At 42.3% G+C, this 24,593-nt stretch overlaps 1 protein-coding gene across 1 annotated transcript in view; it reads left to right on the forward strand.

The window, feature by feature from the left end:
* LOC138771748 (serine/threonine-protein phosphatase 4 regulatory subunit 1-like) overlaps positions 1-19,280 on the forward strand; it is a 37,802-nt gene extending 18,522 nt beyond the window's left edge. Inside the window, exons 10-20 of the mRNA XM_069951720.1 lie at positions 1,234-1,400; positions 4,557-4,942; positions 6,240-6,424; positions 7,847-7,927; positions 8,012-8,197; positions 8,689-8,850; positions 9,020-9,120; positions 10,394-10,514; positions 10,607-10,741; positions 11,064-11,205; positions 13,477-19,280. Coding sequence (XP_069807821.1) covers positions 1,234-1,400; positions 4,557-4,942; positions 6,240-6,424; positions 7,847-7,927; positions 8,012-8,197; positions 8,689-8,850; positions 9,020-9,120; positions 10,394-10,514; positions 10,607-10,741; positions 11,064-11,205; positions 13,477-13,631 — 1,821 coding nt within the window. The 3' untranslated portion in view covers positions 13,632-19,280. The remainder of the gene's footprint in view (positions 1-1,233; positions 1,401-4,556; positions 4,943-6,239; positions 6,425-7,846; positions 7,928-8,011; positions 8,198-8,688; positions 8,851-9,019; positions 9,121-10,393; positions 10,515-10,606; positions 10,742-11,063; positions 11,206-13,476) is intronic.
* Positions 19,281-24,593: the final 5,313 nt, after the last annotated feature.

Here is a 24,593-nt window from a genome sequence, read left to right on the forward strand (position 1 = left end):
TTTTTTTTTTTTTTTTTTTTTTTTTTTAGCATTATTATAACAAAATTTTTGACATTTCATAGTGACATGTCAGATGATTGTATCTGTTGTGTTCCGGGTGCAGAGAACCTCACTGATCACTAAAATGAAGGGGCAGCAGCATGCACTGTGCACTTTCGTCTCCGCTTTTCTCAGCCATAGCAAGTAGTTAGCAGAATTATTATAGTCTGTCATTTTGTACACTGGAAGTCCCATAGCCTTCTATTAAGGTTCTGTAGAGTGCCTAAAGTGTCACTGTCGTTATAAAAAACTTTGACGTGTCACATGTCAAAAGTTTTGATTGGGCGAGGCCTGAGTGTTCAGACCCTTACCCGTCGGGAGATACCACGGGGAAAGGCAGCTGCGGCCCTCTCCCTGCTCAGAATAAAAAAAAAAAAAAAAAAAGAGGAGTCGGGCTCCATAGAGCTCAATATAAGTCTGCTTTATTATTCAGGTTCTCCCCTTTATTCTGGTGGCTTATAGGGGCGGCACCCAGACCCCCACCAATACCAACTTCTGTCACAAAGACATATCACGTTTGTTACAATTACCATTATTAGCAAGTTGATAAAATATATGGCAATGTATTATTTCCCCCTCACTCATTCAGTGAAGCATACAGTATAGTTCCACAACTATGAGCAGACACACCAAGCCTACTTCACAGGAAGCAAACTGCAATGGGCACAAGGTCTACCGGTGGGAGGGAGGTTTATTATTACTGCCATGGGAGCACTGGAGGACAGCTGTAGCCACTGCTTCCAAATGGCAAATTGCTGACAGCAGGCGGGATATTTATAATGCTGGCGACAGAGATACACACATTAGCAGAGATTACTGCTCAGATCAGAGACACTGAAGGCTTATATCGCCAAGTCACCAGGAAACCTTATAATTAAGAACTTTACAAGTGTGTTTGCACTCAACATATTGCAGGAGGGGAGTTAGTTTTACTTCTATTTTATAGAAGGAGGGGAGTTAGTTTTACTTCTATTTTATACATGTATTGTAAGTATATGAGTACACTAGAGGTTTTTTTTTTCCTTCATCATTTTATTAGTGTATTAAACTTAACAACTTTGGTTTTTTAATATTTGTCTGCATTGATTTGTATGGACGTGTAGCAACTGCCGTGTACTTTGCATATTAAGTATATGATGATGAGCGTGCATTTTGGTTGTTTGGTAGTGAGCCTTTCTACATTTTGTGTCTCAGGTACGTCAAACTGCATTTCAGTCTCTGGGACCGTTCATCTCTACCTTTGCTAACCCGTCCTCTGCTGGTCTGTACGTGAAGGAGGATGGGACGTTAAGCATTAGACCACCTACAGAAAATTTGCTGACAGATTCTAGTGCTGGGGACAGTGCACATTGCAGCTCCAGGTGAGGCCATGTATATAGGCTGCTCTAGAATACATTGAGGGCCTGACATACTCTTTTTCCTGTTGGCGTGAGCCCTCTCTGCAGCCCGCAGTCCCCGGTTGCTATGTGCAGCCAGGGACCGCGGGTATTAGCGGGGATCGCGGAGGGGAAATCACTTGTACTGAGCCGGCCGGGGCTCAGCGTCGCTCCGACGCTGTTCCCGGCTCGGCAATCTATTCAGATGGTCTGCAACAGACCATTATAATAGAGCCATGATCTGATTGATCATTGCTCTATTATATACACAGGATTGATCTCAATGGGAGATCAGTGCTGTGTATATAGAAGTCCCCCAGGGGGCTTCATATTACTGTAAGTGAAAGTAAAAAAAAGTGTTTTTATTAATAAATAAATAAACATGTTTGCTATCACCGCGTGCGTAAATGCCCAAACTATTAATTTATCATTTATCATCACGATCTCGCACGGTAAATGGCGTATGCGCAAAAAAATCCCAAAGTGCAAAATTGTGCATTTTTGGTTGCATCAAATCCTGAAAAATTGTAATAAAAAGCGATCAAAAGGTCGCATATGTGCAATCAAGGTACCGATAGAAAGAATGCATCATGGCGCAAAAAATTACACCTGACACAGCCCCATAGACCAAAGGATAAAAGCGCTAAAAGCCTGGGAATGGAGCGATTTTAAGGAACATATATTTGTTAACAATGGTTTTAATTTTTTACAGGCCATCAGATAATATAAAAGTTATACATGTTACATATCGTTGTAATCGTAACGACTTGAGGAACATTTTCCATAGGACACACGGCGTAAAAATTAAGCCCCCCCCCCCCCCCCCCCAAAGAAAAATAATTGTGTTTTTTTTTTTTTTCAATTTCACTGCGCATATAATTTTTTTCTGGTTTCGCAGCATATTTTATGGAAAAGTTCAGCCTGTCATTGCGAAGTACAATTAGTGACTCAAAAAATAAGGGCTCATTTGGGTCTGTAGGTGTAAAAATGCAAGTGCTATGGCCTTATATACACAAGGAGGTAAAAGCGAAAATGCAAAAACGAAAGTTAGCCCGGTCCTTAAGGGGTTAAGAAACTTTGTAATTGTGTTTATTAGGCAAATATGCCATTATCTGCATTCAGAAAGACTTTTCCCAGGCCCCCCCCTCCCTCCTCTCTCTCATTCACTGCTCATTTTCAGGAAATCTCTACTCTTTTACATCAGTTGAGCCCTGTGTAACCTATGGAGAGGGGAGGGGGGGGGGAGGAGGGAGATTAGTCGGGAGCAGAGAACAAAGGATTACACAGTGGGACCTGTGTGAACGCCCCTATTTAGAGGTCAGAGAGGTCAGTGCTGACTTCAGAGGAGATAGCCTGGTAATGTAGCTGTAAATTAACTCTTTGTTGTCCTGTTTTGGTGCCTCATCTCTCTCAACCCCTGCGCTCTCCATAGAGAACCATGAAGACAGGGGGGAGAGCTTCAAACTGCTTTTTCATGATAAAAATGCATTTTTCGGCTAAGGCTTGGTTCACACTGCGTTTTTGCAATCCGTTTTTTTTTTTTTGCAAAGAACAGATTTGTGTGCATCCATTTTGATCCGTTTTTCCATTGACTTTCATTGTAAAAAAAACGGATCAGTTTTTTTTTTACGGACACAAACGTAGTGTCAGCTACAATTTTGTGTCCGTCAAAAAAAAATGATCCGTTTTGATCCGTTTTTTTTTTTTTTACAATGGAAGTCAATGGAAAAACTGATCAAAACGGATGCACATAAATGCATCAGGTTTTTTTGCAAAAAACAGATTGCAAAAACGCAGTGTGAACCTAGCCTAATAAACCCATTAACAAAGTTTCTTAAAATCGCCTGTACTATCGATTTCTGCAAAAAAAAATTAACCAACAGTGACACTTTGAACTACAGGATGGGTGACAAGTAAGAAATTGCGAGCGGTCCTACCTCCATGCTCCCCACAATCCCCTAGATTGGCCCCCAGGTCCTTTGTTTTGAAAAGAGCCATGGGTACAGCACATGACTGTGCCAGTCTAGGGATTACCAGGGGTATGGAGGTCGGACCCCCCACAAGCTCTTACTTGTCCTCTATCAAGTTAGTTTAAGGTGGAAAACCTCTTTAATCTAAGCATTGCCATAGTAAGGAGCTTGTTAGGTTATAGTGTACTGATTGGGTGGTCACTTTTAGGTTTGGGAACTACCACCAGCTTTTTACAGTACTCTCCATATTCTCCTCTTTTATGGTGCGTTCACACCTACAGGATCTGCAGCTGATTTTCTGCAGCAGATTTCAGTTAAATAACTGAACACAGCATCAGATTTGATGCTGTGTTCAGTTATTTAACTGAAATCTGCTGCAGAAAATCAGCTGCAGATCCTGTAGGTGTGAACGCACCCTTAAAGAGAAAATGCTATCCATTTATGAGGCATTTATTGCACACCGAAGTGCTGATTTTAGGATTTCTTCTTCTTGGTGACTTGTTAGTGTCCTTAGGATAGGCCATTAATAACAGATTGGTGGAGGTCTGACTACTGGCACCTCTGATGGTCAACTGATTGAAGGGACTGCAGTGCTTGTGCAAGCAATGTGCCCTCTTCATTGCTTACTAGGCACAGCACTGTACATCTGCTAGCTGCAGTTCATGATATTGCAGCTCATCCCACTGAAGTGAATAGGGTGGGCTGCAATATCAGACACAGCTGTTACTGAGTGTACAGAAAGTAAACTATAAAGGTTGCAGCAGTCGCATGATCATGCCAGCCCCTTTGATTACCGGTGGGGGTGCCAGGATTCGGACTCCCAACAATCTGATATAGAACTTATTTAACATCTTAGAATTGTTAAGTCCGAGTATTATCCTTCTGATGAAACTATTCTTTCTGGTTGATTGCTTTAATATTACAGTATTTAGGTGTGTGCATTTTGTTTTGGCTCTTCTATGAGTCAGACTTTGACAATAGAATAGGAATAGCCGATGACTGAGCTCAGCAAAGCGATTCGCTAGCACTGTAAATTCACTAGAATTGTAGTTTATTAACATCTGGAGGGCTGCAGGTTCTCCATCCAATTGTCATAAGAGACATTTGTCATATATAATTAGCATATATAATGTACACTTGTCTAATGGAAAAGTGCTGTGTTTGTCTCCAGCAGTGAAAATGGCAGTTTCATCACCGAAGCAAATCCAGCCCCTCCTTATTCTCCTAACCGTGACGGCTGCAAAGAATCTTCTAGTAATAGTGGACTTGTCACTAGCAGTCCTACAGTAGAAGGAGGTGAGAAGCACAGCCAGAGACCACCAGTCGGCCCCTCTGCAGAAGGACGTCCACCTGATGTGTTTAACTCCTTCTTATACTGGAGAAGCCCACTACCTGACATTAGTGAAGAACTTGACTTACTGCCTGTAGCCGAGTCAAAGAAAGATTCTGAGCTAGAATCTGAATCCAATACAGTCTGCAAAGCATACATGGCCAGTAGTGATATAGAGAAGGTTCTCCAGAGTTTACAGGGGCACATGGATGATCCAGATGTTCAAGGTAATCTTCATACTAGTTAGATGGATTGTGAGAAATCCATTTCAGTTTCCTGCACATTCTGTTGATATTGTGTCCTTGTTACCTACTTATTATCGCCATGCATTAAAAGGCTGTATGCACTGTTGTATTAACTCCCAAATTTCCTACTGGTTTTGTTTCTCCACCACCTCTATTTACCTGAGCATCTCCATGGTAACAGACAACAAACTGTGTAGTCTGATCCTTTTGACAGCTATATCTTCCTTCCTCCCCATAGACATGAATGTTTGGCACAGCCAATTGTTCCTGTGTTCTCTGTGGGGAGGGTGGGGTAAGCTGTAGCAAGAAATCTCTGTTGGCAACTTAACTCAACAAGAACAAAGGGGTTGGTAAATTCCATCATGCCTGACCCCTAACTCCAGCAGTGGATTTAAAGGGTTGGCCACTTTTATAGTAAAAGTTTTCTGTATACAGTATTAGTAAGTGTACTCACTGACAGCAGCTCCCTGTGTACCTCATAGAGCTAAAACCAGGCTCCCCTCCTCCATTCTGTGCTGTCCTGCTATGTGGTAAGTCTGTCCATTAGATGGCCAGCATGGAGGAGCATGTAAGCATGCCTGCCACTTGTGCCCACCAGAGGCATGTACACGCTCAGTGTTGGACACTTGGGGGCAATGCATGGTCACATGTTCTCCATATCGGTCATCTTACGAATAGAGAGTGGTGGGGTTTCGAGTCCCCGCAGTTGGCAGCTGTGGATGTAGATGAAACCTTGACAGGTGCTGGCCGACAGTAGATATGGGACAAAGTCCAAAGCAGGTACTACTAAAAACACATTTATTTGTCTCAAGGGACAATGCGTTTCGGGGTACAGGGGACCCCTTTCTCAAGTCAGGGAGACATGCCTGATTTTAGCTCTGTGAGGTACACAGGGAGCTGCTGTCAGTATATACAGTGAGTTCACTGTATACTGTACACTAAACAATTTTACTATAAAGTGACCACCCCTTTAAGCTGAAATAAGTCTCAAGTGTTTGGGAATCTTAAGACTACAGGGTTACACTTCACAAAATATGTTTGCTGTCTGTCTTCAGTGAGGCACTGCTTAGGTTAAGCAGGCTGGCACTGTCCTGGGGTTTGGTCTACAGTACGGCACTATAGATAGCATGTGGGGTGAGAATGAGGTTAGTTGTACACTGGGTTTCCAAGACCCTATTTTAGCAGTAAGGAAAACGGCACAGCAAGAAAGAGGTTACATAATGATGATTAAAGGGAGGTGGGGGTGAAGATTCATAACCCTTTTTTCCTGCCCTTTTAGCCCAGGTTCAGGTTCTGTCAGCTGCCCTGCGAGCAGCAGAACTAGACTCTGCGAGTCCAGAGGAGACAACAAGTACACAGGAGACCAGCCTGCTGCCTATAGAGACCCCAAGCAGCGTCTGCACTCAGTGCCCCAGCCCTACACATCAAGAACAAGAGGAGCCCAACCTCTCCGCACAAAGCCCAGTGAGTGCTTATTCTGAACAGTACACCTTCTCTGCTGCATCGTATTGACCATGAACCATGGTAATGCATTCATGTATTATAGTCCCGGCTGTTACCATTGTGAATGTATCAGTGGTAGAGTAAACATTCCCAGGGTAAAGACTTGTCAAAGAACAGGTTTTGCGAAATGTCAGTTTTTATTGAGAATGTCACAGCCGGCATGCCTCAAGATGGAGCACAGATTTCTAAGAAAAAACTTTACTGGGAGGAAGTAGTTGGTGTCAGCCCCTATTGAGCAATGCACTTTGCATGAGCAATCAATAGGGAATTTAGAAGGGGATGTGACTTACGTTCTTTAGCAGTGTCCATGTGTCCGGAGGCGCTCTTGACGTATACATCTGTTGGAGGAATCTGTCCATAAGCCCCCATTATACATAATAAAATACCCTTATCACATGTTTTGGACAACTTGCTGCATTATTTCATGCAGCGAGGCAGAGGTATACCAAGGTATTCTGGCCTGGCAGAAGCCAAACGGAAACTGTTGGTATCTCTCAGGTAAATTGGAGCTTTCCAGAAGACAGACAACTGAAACATGGTTACAGGATTTTTTTTGCAATGCATTTGGACAGGTCCAGTTGACTTATATCATTATGAGAGCAGCAGAACATATGCTATTGTGCCCACCCTAAAGCTGAGGTGACAGACCAGAACCTAATGTCTGTGTAGACATGACTTAAAATAGGCATTGTTACTTTGTCAAAAATTTTGGATGATAACAGTCTTTGTTCAGACCCCGACCAGTTGCTAGAATGAGCCATCAGAAGTGACCTCTAAGGAGGACATTTATTAAGGGGTCTAATATGTGCAACTATTCTAATGAGGATTGGGTATATTTTGTTCCAATATCTTGTGACAGATTTTTTAAAAAGTAGCACTGCCATAGTGAATGTATCCTGTTTTGGCGACTATTTAAAAAGTCGCGAGTAATAAATTGGGCGCTAATCCCAGATTGTGGTAACTTTTGGGTGAATACTCAAAACAGGCATATTAAAATATAGTCGCATCTAAAAAATATTTGCCTGTCGACTATTGGTTTATAAATAGAACTTAGACCAAAAATGGGTGAAAAATCTAATTATTCAACTAAAAATAGCTGCAAAGCCCTTAATAAATTTCCCCCTAAGTGTGCTCTCCCCCAGCTCTGTGCCACGTGCACCAATTCGGCTCTGCTGCGCACTTTTCTCCTCTTTTATTCTAGCGGTCTGAACACTCTGGCCCGAACTGATCAAAACTTTTTACATGTTTTTATTAATTTATTTTACAGTGACGTGTACACATTAACATTCTTTTTGTTTATATATAACTATTTAAAAAGGTAGGTTGAAAATTTTGTTGTCAAGCAGGCATGAGAAAGGATAAACATATTCTCTTGGTTTTTAGGCACCAGAGGATGAACCAGTGCTTCCTATTGTCTCTCTCCAAGAAGAGGAAAGTCAGGAGGAAGAGAAGATTAAGGTCCAGGTTAGTATTTACATTACTTGGATGATATAGTTTGGTTTCAATGGAAATTGGTTAACATTGAGTGTTTCTTCTATTACTCCTAAGGATGTTGTTCCACAGCCTCTGCTAGACCAATATCTCTCCATGACCGACCCAGTCCGTGCCCAGACAGTAGACACAGAAATAACTAAGCATTGCGCCTACAGTCTACCAGGAGTGGCGCTGACTCTAGGACGGCAGAACTGGCATTTTTTGAAGGATACCTATGAGACCCTGGCTGCTGATGTCCAGGTATGAACACAACTACATTATGAGATCTTGTTTTACACAAATTGGTTGGTTTGGCTTTCATGGACAGCTATCTACCTTGACACTTTCTCTATGGAACTGACTTGCTTGTTGTTTGGGTAGGTATTGTGAGCTTGTTTTAGCCTCTTTTGGGGAGGGGGAGGATGAAAGAAATAACATTCGCTTACCTCCCCGGCTCCAACACTGATGTCCATATACCACAGCTCTGATCCCCGTCTGCTTCCTGGTTCGATAGAAGACCTGGGACATGACTTCCATTTAGCCAGTCAGTGGCTGTAGCAGGGTCCTGCCTCTGACTAGCTGAGTGAACCAGAAAGCAGATGGGGACCAGAGCTGTGGTATACAGGCATCAGCGTTGGAGCCGGGGAGGTAGGTACACGTTATTTTAAATAAAAGAGCCCTAAAAAGTAGGGAAACCACATTTTGTGCATTAGATACAAGGTAATAGGTACTTGTGAACTGTCTCCTTTTAGTGGAAGGTACGACGGACGCTGGCATTCTCCATCCATGAGCTAGCCGTCATCCTGGGAGATAAACTGACTGCAGCAGATCTTGTTCCCATTTTCAATGGATTCCTGAAAGACCTGGATGAAGTGCGTATTGGCGTCCTGAAGCATCTATATGATTTTCTAAAGGTAATTCTGAGGTTATAGATGTTCTATGCAGCAGACCACATGTGAGAAAGTAGCCTCATTCCCCCTAGAAAGCAATCAGTCTGTATTATTTTCCACCTATTACTCGGATAATGATAAAGGCCAATATAGTGAGAATTGTCATAAAGTGTGTCTTTCTGTTTCTCTGCAGCTTCTCCATGCAGACATGAGGAGGGAATACCTATACCAGCTTCAGGAGTTCCTTACCACAGACAATATCAGGAACTGGAGATTTCGATACGAGTTGGCAGAGTAAGTGTAACATAACACTTATACCCAGATTCCCTTTCAGTGGTCGATCACATCAGTAAGGACAAGGTCATGTGGGATCTTCATATAAGTGTTGATAGCAGCATAAGCGTAAGCAACAATCAGCAAAATGATCATATCTGCATAATAAAAAATATTCTTCAATTTTTTAACCTGGGATTTATGCGCAGCATATGCCGTGGTATACACAGGAAAGATGCCCCTGATGTATGCCTCAAAGCAGTCTGCAAGAGCCTAAAGGTTAGATTAAGTGATATCATGTAAAACCTTACTACAGCGACTGGAAAGTAGGTATTATCCACCTGTTTATTAACACCTTGCGATCAGTCAGTCGTTTATAAGTCAGAAGATTCAGAAGATCATCGTTGATAGTTTGCATATCCCTCCGTCTAATAAGTCATTCACAGATTACCCGTGCTGGGACTTATAGGAGTATCCGTAGCTGTGAATATGTAAACGAACCACTTAAGCTCTATATTCCCATTGGTTACTGCAAACACGTCACAAAACGGTAGCAGAAAAAAATTTCTATTTCTCTTTATATCAGGCTTCTTATCTCCGCACCCACAGTCTCCGCTAAACTCATCATTAAAAACAGTTAGAATAAAGCTAAGATTAATCAGCTCACTAAGGGCTTTGATTACAGCTGCCTGTGTAGCTGCTAAAATCTCCCATAAAGTTTGTATCTCACCCAAGTGCTGGTTTCACAGCCTGAACTGCTCAGTACTGCTCTGTAATGGCTTTCTTGTTGCTACTGCTGCTTAGATGATTTCTTCTATAGTGTGTGTGTGTGTGTGTGTGTGTGTGTGTGTACAGTGTATGGAATACATTATAGCAGCCAGTCTCCTGCTTTTATGTGAGTGCCATAGAGATATAGGGGAGCAGAAGATCTCTTCCCCTATGTGTGAGCAGTATATGGGGACATCATAACAGCTACTCTGAGGCTATGCTATAAAGATATAGGGGAGCAAGGGGCATGATTCCATCGATTGTGTGTGCGCAGTATATGGGAGTGAATACTAGCAATGATGCAGTGTAATGATTTTTGGATGAGCAGGACTAGATCTGGACAGGCTTATTGCTTATGAATATTATTTATTAAGAAACCCTTCATATACTGACAGCAAGTAAATCTACTGACAGAGGAGAAGCACTGAAATTTATACTATACCATTTTATGTGACATTGTTTTCTGCTAGCATTTTACTGTTCGCTCTATCCACATCACAGAGGCTGATGTTGCATCTTTTTTCAGGCAGCTGATCCTGATCCTGGAGCTGTACAGTCCCAAAGACGTCTATGATTATTTACGGGTCATAGCTCTGACGCTCTGCTCAGACAAAGTGTCTGAGGTCAGGTGGATCTCTTTTAAATTGGTAAGTTGGAATCCTGTATGTTCTATGAGAGTGGTTGTAGCAGAGCTGAGTTTATTTTAAATGCATATCTGAGTCACTTGTGTTCTTTACAGATCGTCGCAATTTTGCGGAAGTTTTATGCTAGTGGTGAAAACGAATTGGGCATTAACTTCATCAATGAGCTCATTGTGCAGTTCAGACACTCTCCTAAATGGGTTGGACGCCAGGCGTTTGCATTTATTTGCCAGGTAATGTGACCATTGTCCTCTCTACATGTCGTATTGCCGTTCGTTCTTTTCTACGGCACAGTACTCTAGAGCAGCGTTCCCCAAGCTGAGGCTTTCCAACTTCTGTGCAACTACAACTCCCATTGTGCCCTGACAGCTAATGCTGGGAGTTGTAGTTTTGCAACAGCTGGAGAGCCACAGGTTACAGAACACTGACCCAGAACATCACTGATGACTTCAGGAAAGTCCCATCTTAAGGGAATTGTATATAGTAACTATATTTCTGGGCCAAAACATAATCTCATCCTGTGTAGAGCTATGTATAAAAGTGTTTTCATTGCAGGCAGTGGTACAGGAGGAGTGCATGCCCGCTGAAGAGTTTGTGACCCACCTTCTCCCCAACCTGCTAAGTCTTGCATCCGATCCTGTGCCCAATGTACGAGTCTTACTCGCTAAAGCTCTGAAGCAGACGCTCCTGGAGAAAGGTAACCCGAGTTTACTTCAGTGCTTAGCCTTCTGCTGAAATGGAGCATCATGTTCCCTTATCTGCTGTATATCTCGGATTGTAGCCAGACAGAGAGAGGACATGACAGAGGACAGCAGCAGTGTTTCGATCTGTCTAATATGGTGTCACTGCAGCTAGTGGAGTGAGAAGAGTATTAAGTAGAGATAAGCTACCTGCACATTCACCTGTTTCATCCCTACATTCCTGCTACTTGTATGGGTTCTCCAGGATTAGGAAAAGAAAGAATATTCCCATGTGAGACAGTCATGGCTGAGATAGAAATACCTGTCAGAATGCATCAGGCAGAGGTGGCTGGGATCCAACTCTGTGAATAAGAGTCAAAAACAACACAGCACTACAGGATACCTTCTATTTCCCATATACTTTTATGAGGCAGCATAGTACAGCCCGCTCAGCTCTTTCCCAGTTTTGAGCCACATCTGCCTACTATCACCAGGCAGGACTTGGTTGGGAGGAGGAGGCCTGTTCTAGACATAGGTGTGGGATCTGTCATACATTTATGGCATCAGTGTCCTAAGGCTGTATCTGATGGCCCAAGCCACATTATAAACAAGCGACGATCTTGTTGATTGTCCCGGGTCCCGCTTGTAGCCCGGGACCGCTAATTAAGTATTCAGATGCAGTTGTCAGATGTATCCCCCCCCTGCGCGCGACGTTGTCGTGGAGGGGCGATCCTTACTTCCGGCATCGGCCGGGGTCTGCGCCGTAATGGCTCTGATCCCGGCTCGGCACTCAATTGCTTCCGGCTGCAAGCAGATCTCATTGATGTCAATGAGAGGTCAGTGTACTTATACTAGTAGTCCACCAGGGGGGCTTCTAGTATAAGTGTAAAAAACAAAAAAGTGTTATTAATAAAAAGCCCCCTCCCCTAATACAAGTTTGAATCCCCCCCCCTTTTACCATGTTATAAATAAAAATAAATAAACATGTTTGGTATCGCTTGGTGCGTAATGGCCCAAAATATTAATTTATCACATTCCTGATCTCGCACGGTAAACAGCGTAAGCGCCCAAAAAATTCCAAAGTGCTAAATTCCGCATTTTTGGTAGTATTAAGTCCAGAAAAATTGTAATAAAAAGCGATCAAAAAGTTGCATATGCGCAATCAAGGTACCAATAGAAAAGTACAGATCATTTCACAAAAAATGACACCTCACACAGCCCCATAGATCAAAGGATAAAAGCGCTATAAGCCTGGGAATAGAACGATTTTAAGAAACATATATTTGTTAACAATGGTTTGAATTTTTTACAAAATAAGATCAGATAAAATCAGATAAAAGTTATACATGTTACATATCGTTGTAATCATAACGACTTGAGGAACATGTATAACAAGACGGTTTTACCCCAGGGCGAATGGCGTAGTAAAAAAAATATTTTTATATATATATTTTTTTTTTTTTCAATTTCACCACACATTGAATTTTTTTCTGGTTTTGCAGTGTACTTTATGCAAAAATTCAGCCTGTCATTGCAAAGTACAATCAGTGGCGCCAAAAATAAGGGCTTATGTGGGTTTCTAGGTGGAAAAAATGCAAGTGCTATGGCCTTTTAAGCACAAGGAGGAAAAAGCGAAAACGCATAAATGGAAGTTGGTTCGGGTTAATGGCATTTTTAACCAATATGGGATTAGTACAAGAAGCGCAGTACCCCAGTGAGCACGATTTCCCCATCTTTTTTTTTTTTAACCCGTCACAGCTCTTTATTTTTTAGTAACCACTGTGGCTTTTATTGCAGCTCCGACTGTATAGCAAGGTGTGATACCAACACGATTACTACTAGAAGTGCCTTACTACTGGAGCCCCCTTCCTTCTGCCGATTAGTGGGGATGACCCTTACCTACTACTATCATACTGATGGCCTAAACAGTAAATAATCAAATGGTATCCGATTACACCTCCACCTCTTTATTGGTGCACACTCAGGTTTTTAACATAAAGTTCCCTTGTAAGTCAAGCACAAAGTATTTCTGAGGAGAAGTATGATGGTTTTGTCATTATGTGAATAGGGTGATCAGACTGCAATACTGCTAGGCCTGGTCTACACTTGGCGGAAACACTTAGACATCATAGAACAGAGAGCTTATTCTTGTATACATTGATAGTATGGTTGGTGCCCATTATACTTAGTGATGTCGATTGGCAAGATGTTTTATTATGGAAGGGGCAGATTCACAGCAGCAGATACAACCTTATCATTGTGGAATAATTGTGGAATAATTCTTCCAGCCTACTTTACCAGCCTGGGCAACCCACATCTTGACTCGGTGGAAAAGACTGTGCAAGCCATGCAGCTGGACCGAGACCAAGACGTGCGATTCTTTTCTACAGCTGAGCCAAAGCGACACCTCCGGAGCACCCCACTGGAACAATCTGTCGACTGATCCTGTGTGTATGGGTTTTCTTCTTTTTTTTTATCTCTCCAATAGGTCCGCCAATCCTATGTTGTACATTTTGTTGACCTGGTCCCACGACCGCAGCATAACCCGTAACCTTTTAACGGCATGAGATGTGTTCCATAGCAATTTTTTTATAGATACATTTAATACGGCTTTATTTAAATAAGGAAAATGCATGGTAACCGCAAAGATGATTCCGCTTCAGTCTCTGAACACCACTTGTTATAGAAACCCGGTCTACCAAGCAAGGGCTTTAACCATTACGGCTTATCAGAAAATAGAAAGCCGATGTTCAGTGTTTGTATATATACCTGTATAAGATGGAAAGCTGTACACTATCTACTTCTGTAATATGTTTTTGAATATATTTTATATATTTTTTTAACAAAAAAGAAAACCTGTGGTCAAGTAAATTTAGGGGGGAGGGGGGGGTGATGGTTGGATATGTGAATAATAATATTAATAATAATGAAGCCTGTCTACAAAGTGTTGATCTTACATTCTCTCATCTATTTACCTGACTGCAGAGAGAGAAGCATGGACGTGGGTAGCAAGCTTAGCAGACGGGAGGTCAGAGGAGTTTTTTCACCATCTATTTCTGTCGATATGTGCTCTCCAGTTGTTGCAAAACTATAATTATCATCATTTGTGGTGGTGGCGGAGTTGTGGTTTTTCAACAGCTGGGGGGCCAGAAATTGGGGAACACTGCTGTAGATCATCCTAGGGCAATGAAGAAACACAGAAGGTTTATGGAGTCTTGTTGTCAGGCAGTGCTTTATGGGGGGGGGGGTGAGTTGTCTTCATCTGTAGACAGCTGTATTGGGGCCCCCTGTTTGCCCCCTCCACCCTCTGTCAGTACATATCAAGGTGCTATTTGTGGAAAAGTGAAACTCTGAGGTTTATGGTGCATTTACACGTAACAATTATTGCGCAAATTTGCGCGATAACGATCGAATTCGAACGATAATCGTACGTGTAAACGCAGCGAACGATCAAACGACGAACGAGAAATCGTTAATTTTGATCTTTCAACATGTTATCAAATCGTCGTTCGTCATTCGCAAAAAATTTGCAGATCGTTCCGTGTGAACAGTCGTTTGCCGATTTAACCAATGTGTGAGATAGGCTTAAGGAACGCAAAACAATCGCAAAACGAATTTTCCGTACGATATATCGTACCATATAAACGCTGATCGTTATGAAAAAAAATCGTTACTCCGACATCGTTAATCGTACGATCAGGCCAATTATCGTTTCGTGTAAACGCACCATTAGAATACACCATGAATGTCATCCATGGGAGTTCAATTCCAGCACCTGCAGCTGATTTAAAGAGTTTAACTGGCACAGCATGGTACACTTTGAAGTGACTGTACCTGGTATATTTAAAGGGATTAATTAAGACTAGAAAAAAAAATAATATAAATATAATATGACATACTGTAGCAACTTATTTTGCAGCTCTGTACATAGCTTGTCGTTGCTCAGATCGGTCCCTGTCCACATTATGGCTCCAAACGTAAATTCTAAATTCAGCTGTGTTTGTTTTTAGTGTGTGGGAGAAAACCCATGCAAACACAGGGAGAACGTTACAAATAAAATACCACCATACCTGACCTTACCAGATTGGCTCTATTCACGTCAATGGAACTGAGCTGCAATACCACACACAAACTGAGGACAAGATTGGTGCGTTCTCTGAAAGAAAAAATGTTTTTCTAATCCTGAAAAACCTCTTTAACTGGAATGGGATATAACTGCAGTATCAGCTGCAGCCACTACTAAATGGATGGCACTGTATCATACATTTTGGTGGAGCACTGTAGATCCCTTAATCTGCTGATCATTAGTTATTTTCAGGAGATAGATCCGATTAGTCATGATTTTATGACTTTTATGACTGTAGAAGTTACCTACTACAAGGTGCAAGAAATACTTGTATGAAATTTGCAGTAGTTTTATTGTGTCAGTCATGTCATATATTTTCCATTAAGAATCTATTGAGAGGGGAAAGGATCTAGAATAATTATTTGTTAGAAGGGTCCTGCTATGCTGAGCACATGCTGTAGGGCTCTTGGGATCCTATTTGTCACCAAATCATCACAGCAGTAAGTGTTCAGTATCCCTGCAGCGCCCCCTGCTGATGACAGAAGTCAAGCATTGCATGGTGCCCAGTAAAACCAATGTGCTTTGTGCTTTCTGTGTCTTGAGTCCTCCACAACAAGAGATTCTGTAGTTGCCCGTTTTTCTGGCTAGTTTAAAAGTCCTGTATGGAGCCAATGTCTATACACTCCAAATTTCCTAGTAGAGTTAGGGTCAATTTACACAGAAAGATTATCTGCCAAAGATTTGAAGCCAAAGCCAGAAACAGACTATAAACAGAGATCAAGTCATAAAGGAAAGCCTGAGATTTTTCCTCTTTTCAAATCCATTCCTGGCTTTGGCTTCAAATCTTTGGCAGATAATCTGTCAGATAATTTTTCTGTGTAAATGGACCATAAAAAAATGGATTAACTACAACCGTGTTCTGCAACCTGCAGCTCCAGTGGTTGAAAACTTCTGACAGCCTTCGGGTGGTCTTTTAAATAACAATTTTAAATCCAGTGACTGGCTGCTACAGAGATTTTGGTATGCTTTTCTATGACAGGCCCGGTGTATATATCATTACACTCACAATAATACATTCCATATACTGTATATAGATCCTGTGGAATAAGAGGAGATTCTCTCCCTATTAAACATTGTATGATAAAGTTTTATTCTAAGATTCTGTAAGGCAATGTTCCTTAACCTGTGACTCTCCAGCTGTTTCAAAACTACAACTCTCATCATGCCCTGATAGGTTTTTGCTGTAAAGACATGACATGCATTGTAGTTGTGCAACAACTGAAAAGCTACAGATTGGGGTAACATTGCTCTAAGGTGGTGACCTACAACCTGCGACTTCCCTGCATTCTATATTGATGACCCTTATGCAACATATATGGCCCCCCTGACATATAGGGTCCTGTGTCAGATTGTGCTACTGTAGCCAGCTCCCTCTTCTATGGTTTTATGGCATTCCCATCGCTATATACCGTAAATTATTTTAATAGGCCCATCATTAAATCTTAATACAAAGCACACCCATGTAATAATATCATTGGATAAGCACATAATCGGTGATAAAATTTGGCACTTTCTCAAAAGACCCTCCAAATAGCACAGATCCTTTAGACCCTTTGTCCATTGGTGTGAGGAACCCCCAACTGGGTGACTGTGATCCTCTCCCGTACAGGCTAATATAAGCCTCATTGCATGCAGCCAGTGGCCATCTATCCCTGCAGATAGAAGGGGATCAGAGATTTATTTTGGAAACAGTCAGCAAGTTGCTGATGTGTAAATCTGTTTGCATGGACTCAACTCAATGAGGCTGTTTGTTTGCAGTATTTTGTTCCCCTGCAATTTCTGAAAATATGGTAAAAACCCTTCAGTTTCGCATAAGCCAAAACATATCCACACAGTGTAAACACTGCTTTACACATCAATATCCTAGGCAATTATTATGTTTATTGAATATGGGGGCTATAATGAAAGTAAGAAAAAACAATGAGATCCAGCAACAGCAACCAGCATGCCTGTTTGTGGTTTTACTAGCTAAATTGTAAAGCACAGAAACATTGTGAAAAACAGAGAAAGAAATAAGTATCTCTGTTGAGTTCATGCAGCTGCCCCAGTGTGGCCAGTTATTATCCAGGCTTGGGAAAACATGGCCACTTTTCTTCAGAAACAGGACCACTCTTATTTGGGTGTGGTCATGCAGCGCAGTTCCGTGGAGCTGAATTGTAATACCACACACAACCTGATGGCTGTGCTGTTTTTGCATGAAAGTAGCTGTGCTTCTCTAAAGTGTACCTGTATTAGATGGTCCTAGAGACATGCCAAAGTTTTTGATCGGTCAAGGTCTCTTGCCGCAAGAACAGCATTTTCCTCCCGTGTACGGATGGATATTACAATGGCTTTTTAAAAGTTTAATTGCCAAAAAACGATTGTCCTGGATATGAATGTGTGCCGCGCTGTTCACATGCTGGCCCTCTATAGCAGGGGTGGGGAGCCTTCGGTCCTCCATCTATTGCACAACTACAATTCCCATTATGCCTGGACAGCCGAAGGCTTTCCAGACATGATGGGAATTGTAGATTTGCAACAGCTGAAGGGCCAAAGGTTCCCCATCGCTGGTTTATAGGTAGCAACTTGGTCAGTCTAGTTCTATCAACCAGTTGTGATGGGATGTTAGACGTTATCCAGGCTTAGAAAACATGGCTTATTTTTTTTTTTTTTTGTTTTTTTTACAGAAGAGGCACCACTCTTGTCTCTTGTCGTCAGGCTGTGTGTAGTAGCGCAGCTGAGCTCCATTGGAGTGAGTTGTAATACCACACAGGACAGGGGTGGTTTGTGGGTTTTCTATTCCTGGATAACCCCTTTAAAGGGACTTTCTGTTAAAATACATACTTTGCTACTCCTAATGCAAAGCTCAATGGTGTGGACTCCTGCTCCTCCTACATTGGTTCCTCTAAGAAATTTACTTTTTTAGGACAATTCCCATAAGATAAGGAACATACTGGCACATTCACTTCCCTAGAGCCTCCCCTTTCTCAGGGATTTAGAGGGGGTACATTTCTTGCTCAAGGCACACTCTTGGTTGTATAATCACTAGTGTTACTGCATTTTTTATTTTTATCCCCAGTATGTGATTATACTGTAGTAATGTCGATCATGCATGTGCATTGGCATCTGCATGTACTTGGCACTGATTTAACGTACATACACAGTTGATACTTATGGTGTACATGGCATTGGTAGCCATTTGTTGGTTGGTTGAACTTTTTCACTTGCAGATGACTTACATCAGTGTTCACCCAACCTCTCCAGCTGTTGCAAAGCCACAACTTCCAGCATCCACTCCCATGCTGGGAGCTGTAGTTTTGCAATATCTAGAGGGCCACATGTTGGCGAATAGTGGCCTAGATCACGATGCATTGAGTCTTAGAGTATCCTGGCACTTACACTGGCAATCTAATGCATGGTTGTTGTAACCACCTATGTTCAATATGTATAGTTTTTGTTTTTTTTTTACTTTTATTGCAATCAGACCGATCGGTTTACATTGATTATGTGTTTTTATATGAAAACGTTTTTTGCACACACAGTTAGGAATCCTGGGTAAGCACATACATAGCTATTACCTGGCATGACATCCTCTTTCTCTGTATATTCTGGCTTTGCAGTCGACCGTAATTCCTTTGTATTTTGTTGTTTTTTTTTAATACATTGGAGAACAGTGTTTTACGATCCTTTTACTCACTGTACAGTAGTTACCGGCAGCTATGACCTGGTTACAGTGTTGGCAGCGCACTTTGCATCGTGGGGAGGCAGTGTCACCTATGTACAGTTACTGTCTCTTTTAAAGTCGAGCACTTAACCTTTCCTTCCCTGGATCGAGAACTGAGACTGTTCCTTGCAGCGGCCATGTACGCTGCACCTTTATGATGGACTCTTTAGGCGATGTGCACTCCTCTTTAATAGCAATGTATTATACAAAGTGTTCTGCAAACCAGTTTGTATTAATCCCAATAAAATTAGATTTCTATTTAACCCTTGTGTTTACTGTTGTAGGATGGGTATGGCATCATTGACTACTTTTACACAAAAAAAATTTACACTTACAATTTACACTTTTACACAATAAAAAGCTTACCATAATTTGATATGTCACAGACCCTGACTTCTTAAAAACTTCTGTCTGAGTGTTTAGACCAATCAGGAGAATAATGGTGCATTTACACAGAAAGATTTATCTGACAGATTTTTAAAGCCAAAGCCAGGAATGGATTTGAAAAGAGGAGAGATTTCAGTTTTCCTTTATGACCTGTTCCGTGTTTATAGTCCATTCCTGTCTTTGGCTTTTAAGATCTGTCAGATAAATCTGTCTGTGTAAATGCACCATTAGTTGAGAAAATTATACGATTAGCCCGTTCCGGCTGTCACATGACCTGCACAGACTCCCAATGCAAGTCTATGGGGCCGGTTTTTCTTATCACCCAGACCCTGACTGAAAAATACTTTTGACACATACCTAGGACATGCTTAGTTTTTTTTTTTCCCCTGAGGTTAGCTATGCTTTAAATTATGTGTCACCAACCATTCTCTATGGCATGGGTCTCCAAACTGCACCCTCCAGCTGTTGCAATACTATATTTCCCATCATGCCTGGACAGCCAAATCCAAAGCTTTAGCTGTTTGGGCATGGTGGGAATTGTGGTTTTGCAACTGCTGGAGAGCCGCAGTTCGGAGAACCATGCTCTATGGGGACCCACATAGATAGCCAAATTCTATACACCGTTATCTACGGCAGCTCTCCTAGAGAATGAATGATTGAGGCCTTTCCCTCTAACAGATTAGATCCCACAGTCAAGGTCACATTCACATGGCTATGAATTATAATTCAGTATAATGCTGTGGGTCTTATTCACAGGGACGTGTTCAGTCTATTCACACACTTTTATGTGCTCACAACCTAAGCAGTTTAATGGTGGGGGTCTAAGTTATCTCAGCTGTTGCAGCAGCAGCGTATAAGCTGTAGTTTAATAAGGCTAGGTGTACAGTGCTTTTTTTCCCATCAATTTCAGTATGTTTTATCTTAATGTATAAAAAACACGGTCAACCACATTTTTGTTAACATAAACAAATCTGCTTTAATCCACTATTTAATGTATGTCAATGGGAAACGGATTCTGCACGGAATTTTCCACTAGGGTTGTCTAGGAGTTTTAATGAATTAATTTTATTTTAGAACTGTAAACCTACTATAAACCTATGCCGCCTTCCTTTTTGCTGTCACTGTGCAGGCAGTGCCTTCCGAATACAGAATAAGGATCAGGCTACAGCAATGACTGGGGACGAAGAAGGTAAGTAACTTTTTTATTTTTAGATTTACCTGTCTGAGCACCATGTAGATAGATGTGTGTTTATCCTTGCTTGCTGTCATTTGATGTGATCTTCATTGTTTACCCACATGTGCATAGCTTGCCTCTCCTGGTTCATACCGTTCAAATGTCAGAGCTGTGTCTTGTAACAGAACATGTAGCGGTGTGTCCAAAAGGCCGCTATCCTCTGGAAGTAAACCATTGGGTGTGAGTTAGCAGAGATACTGACAGCTATAGCAGGAATTAAAACAAAAAGAATATTGGAAATCATATTAACTTTAATAGTACAATGAATAATCCTTACTTCCTGATATTGTAATACCTCTGGCTTGTCAGGATAACCTTTCCCCATGTAGATGTATTGTCCTGCTGACAGTCACTGTCTTGCAGGTATTAATGGGATATTTTTCCTCCATTGTACCCGTCTTTGTATACTCTCAACAGTGCTACAGGAGAGAGCCCCACAAAGCTGGCAATGACATCCTGCCTCTGGCTGGTCTAGCCTCAATGACCAGGTCTTACAAGGATCACTGGATTTTAGATTCACAGAAAACAGATCACTGGATTTTGTGCTGCACTCAGGTTTATGGGTCTAATCTCTATACAGGGGAAGCGTCAATTTGAAAGGAAAGGGGGGGGGGCTAATAAAGGGGCCATTTAGTATATAAGCCTTGACGAATATAGTAGACTGACTACTTATATCACTGACATGTAATGCAACATTTCCCCTGCATCAGATTGACATGTTTTACGGACAACGGCACCAATGCATCTGTCTATAGCATTTGCCATGCTGTGATTAGTATGAAGACTTGATAGAGACCCAGAAATTACGATCTTTAGTAAGTTTCAAAAGTTTTGAACCCCTACCAATCACTGCATCTTGGAGAACTGCATGACTAAGGGCCCTATTCCACCGGACGATTATCGTTCAGATTATCGTTAAATCGTTCGAATCTAAACTATAATCGTTCAGTTGAAATGCAGTTAACGATTAACAACCGAAAGAGAAATCTTTGATCGCTTTCTAAGACCTGGATCTATTTTTATCGTTGCTCGTTCGCAAATCGTTCGCATTGAATAAGACATCGTTCGGTCGTTCGCAGTAGATACGAACGCAATAGCGAATAAATAGCGAAGAAAAAACTATCGCAATTACGATCATAAGTAACGATTATCGTTCCATGGAAATGACTGAACTTTTTCAGGTCTTTCGCAATAGCGGTCGCTTGAGATCGTTAATCGTTAACGATTATGCAAACGATAATCGTCCGGTGGAATAGAGCCCTAAGTGCTGTTGAATGTCCCTGTGTCCTGTAATGTATGTTATAAGCTTGTCCCACCACTAGAGGGCACCATTATATTGAAAGAAGGGCTAACAGAGGCCTCTGGTTCATCAGTCTATGGTCTTGTACTAAGGTTTGTACAATGCGTACCAGGTATTAGTGTGTTATATAGAAAACAGTGACAGCCATGGCCATTTACCTGCATTGAAGGAGCCCTTTCCTCTTCTTTTAGCTGAGCGGCATTGGGAACTATGGAGGAGATTTATCTGCTGTCCTATAGTGGGAATCTCTTTTTTGCCTATAGCAACCAGTCACAGCTCAGTTTTCATGTCTCACCTTGCTCTGATAAAATGAAAGCTGATTGGTAGACTCCTAGCATAGGACAGCACCATACGTCTCCTCCCATGTATATCTGGCCAGAATTGTGCTCACCCAGCTTTCACTCTTCAGACATGGTGGGAATTGTAGTTTTGCAGCAGCTGGGGGGGGGGGGGGGGGGGGGGGGCGCAGGTCGTTTACCCCTTCTCTAGAGGCTTCTGTGTCTTATGTCGCCTAATGTGCACAGATCAGTATACTGTGTTTCCTGCTGTATCTAAGGAGCCTGTCCGACCTGTTGTAGTTGCTCGGTGCAGGGGAAATAATTTTAACCATTGAAGAGAACAAATTGATGGGATTTGCAATGAGAAAGGAGCTATTTATATTCATTGTATATAGAAATTTGGTGTAACCCACTATTATGCATATATAAGGTCTTATAACATGTAGAAATGATGCTGATCATAGAAGCACGTATTGCTGTGTTTACACAGGCAGATTTATCTGACAGATTCTGGAAGCCAAACCTAGGAATGGATTTGAAAAGAGGAGAAATCTCAGTCTTTTCTTTATGACCTGTTCTCTGTTTATAATCTGTTCCTGGCTTTGGCTTCACAAATCTGTTAGATAAATCTGCCTGTGTAAACGCACCATATTGCTCATATTATACCGCTAAATGAAAGCACCCATATAACAGCCGCCATAATGCTTCGAATTAGAGATGAATCTACAGTAGGAACAGAGTGCTTTGTTCCTATCTGCATTCTGCTCATCAGGCTGCGGGCTTTGAAGTCTGCTCCGCTCCGCAAAGCTCCTCCCCAGGTGCTGGGAAAAGATGGATCCAGTCCCAGGAAATTTCTCCCAATTTCCCAGGACTGGATCCATCTTTTTTCAGCACCCGGGGAGGAGCGGCAGGGAGCAGAATCCCGATAGGAACAAAGCGATTGTGCAGGGCTTGTTACCCAGATATAAGCATATGTACCCAGTGAACATGGCTGACATCTGCAGCCTAAGCATGAAGGACACTGTCCCCTGCTATTTATCAGGTGGCTCACTGCGACTAAGCCCCCCCACCCCCCATGGTTTGCTGCAGCTGGGGGACACTTGGAGGTGCTACACCCTGAGAACCACTACAAATTATTGGGATAGCTCCACAAATCCCACCGATATGTCAGGCAATATTACATCTCATTCCTCTGAATATCCTCCTGCAGACTTCCAGTAAATGGATGTTTATAGTAACATTCTTTCTGGACTGTGAGATCAGATGCAGACTAAAGGCATAGACGCCACTTGGTAAGTATGTGAGGACCCACCACCAAATGGCGAACAGTGACACAACCAATATTATGGGTGCACCATGTTCTTACATCAGTAGTGTCATACTGTAGCTCTGTACGTATGTAAAACTAATGCCCCTATTCCACGAGTCGTTTGGAGGAGCAAACGAGCGCTATTAGCGCTCGTTTGCTCCTTGTTCCCCGCTCGCTGCCGCCGCTATTCAACGCGGCGTCAGTGAGCGGGTGAGTGCGGGAGGGGCGGCGGGGAGCTGCTGGGGGGGCTGCCCGGGGGATCGCTGATCGTCCGGGCAGCCCATAGGATATAGCAGCATCTGCTGCCGACGGAGCGACGGCAGCAGATCGCTGCTATATCAGTCGCTTGTTTTTCAACATGTTGAAAAACAAGCGACTGCAACGATCAGCCGACATGAACGATGTCGGCTGATCGTTGCACTCTATTCCACGGGACGAATATCGTTCGTAGCGGCCGTTATCGGCCGAATACGAACGATATTGCTCCTCTAAACGACCCGTGGAATAGGGCCTTTAGTATATTGCCGTTTTAAATGGAGTTATCCAGGCTTAGAAAATTATTTCTGCTTTCTTCTAGAAGTACTACCACTTGTCGTCTTTGGGTGTGAGCTTTGCAGCTCCAGACACTGAAGTGAATGGAGTTAAATTGTAATACCAAACATAACCTGAGGACAGGGGTGGTGCTGTTTTTGGAGAAAGGTAGCTCTAATCCTGGATAATCCATTTATCATTTAAAGGACCATTCTGGGTAAAACTGATACTTGTATTAAGCATGAAGCAGCAAATCACAGACCACTAAAGAGAGGATCCCTGTGTTGTGCTTTGTTCCGTCACCCAGTTCTAGGCCTAGAACAGTGTATCAGATTTGCCCACAGAGATGTTTCATCGGATGGTGGATAACTTTGTAAGTGCAGGGGGTGGAGGTGGGTTGGTGTCTAACTGCTGAGGTACTCCACGGTCACAGGGACCCATGGCTCCCACATCTGCACGTGTGCCACCACTCCATTTATTCTCTATGGATGTTGCCAAACAGCAGAGTATGGTGTTTGGCCCTATGGAGAATAAATC

This window comes from Dendropsophus ebraccatus, chromosome 14 (genome assembly GCF_027789765.1).
Source record: "Dendropsophus ebraccatus isolate aDenEbr1 chromosome 14, aDenEbr1.pat, whole genome shotgun sequence".
Taxonomy (NCBI): Eukaryota; Metazoa; Chordata; class Amphibia; order Anura; family Hylidae; genus Dendropsophus; species Dendropsophus ebraccatus.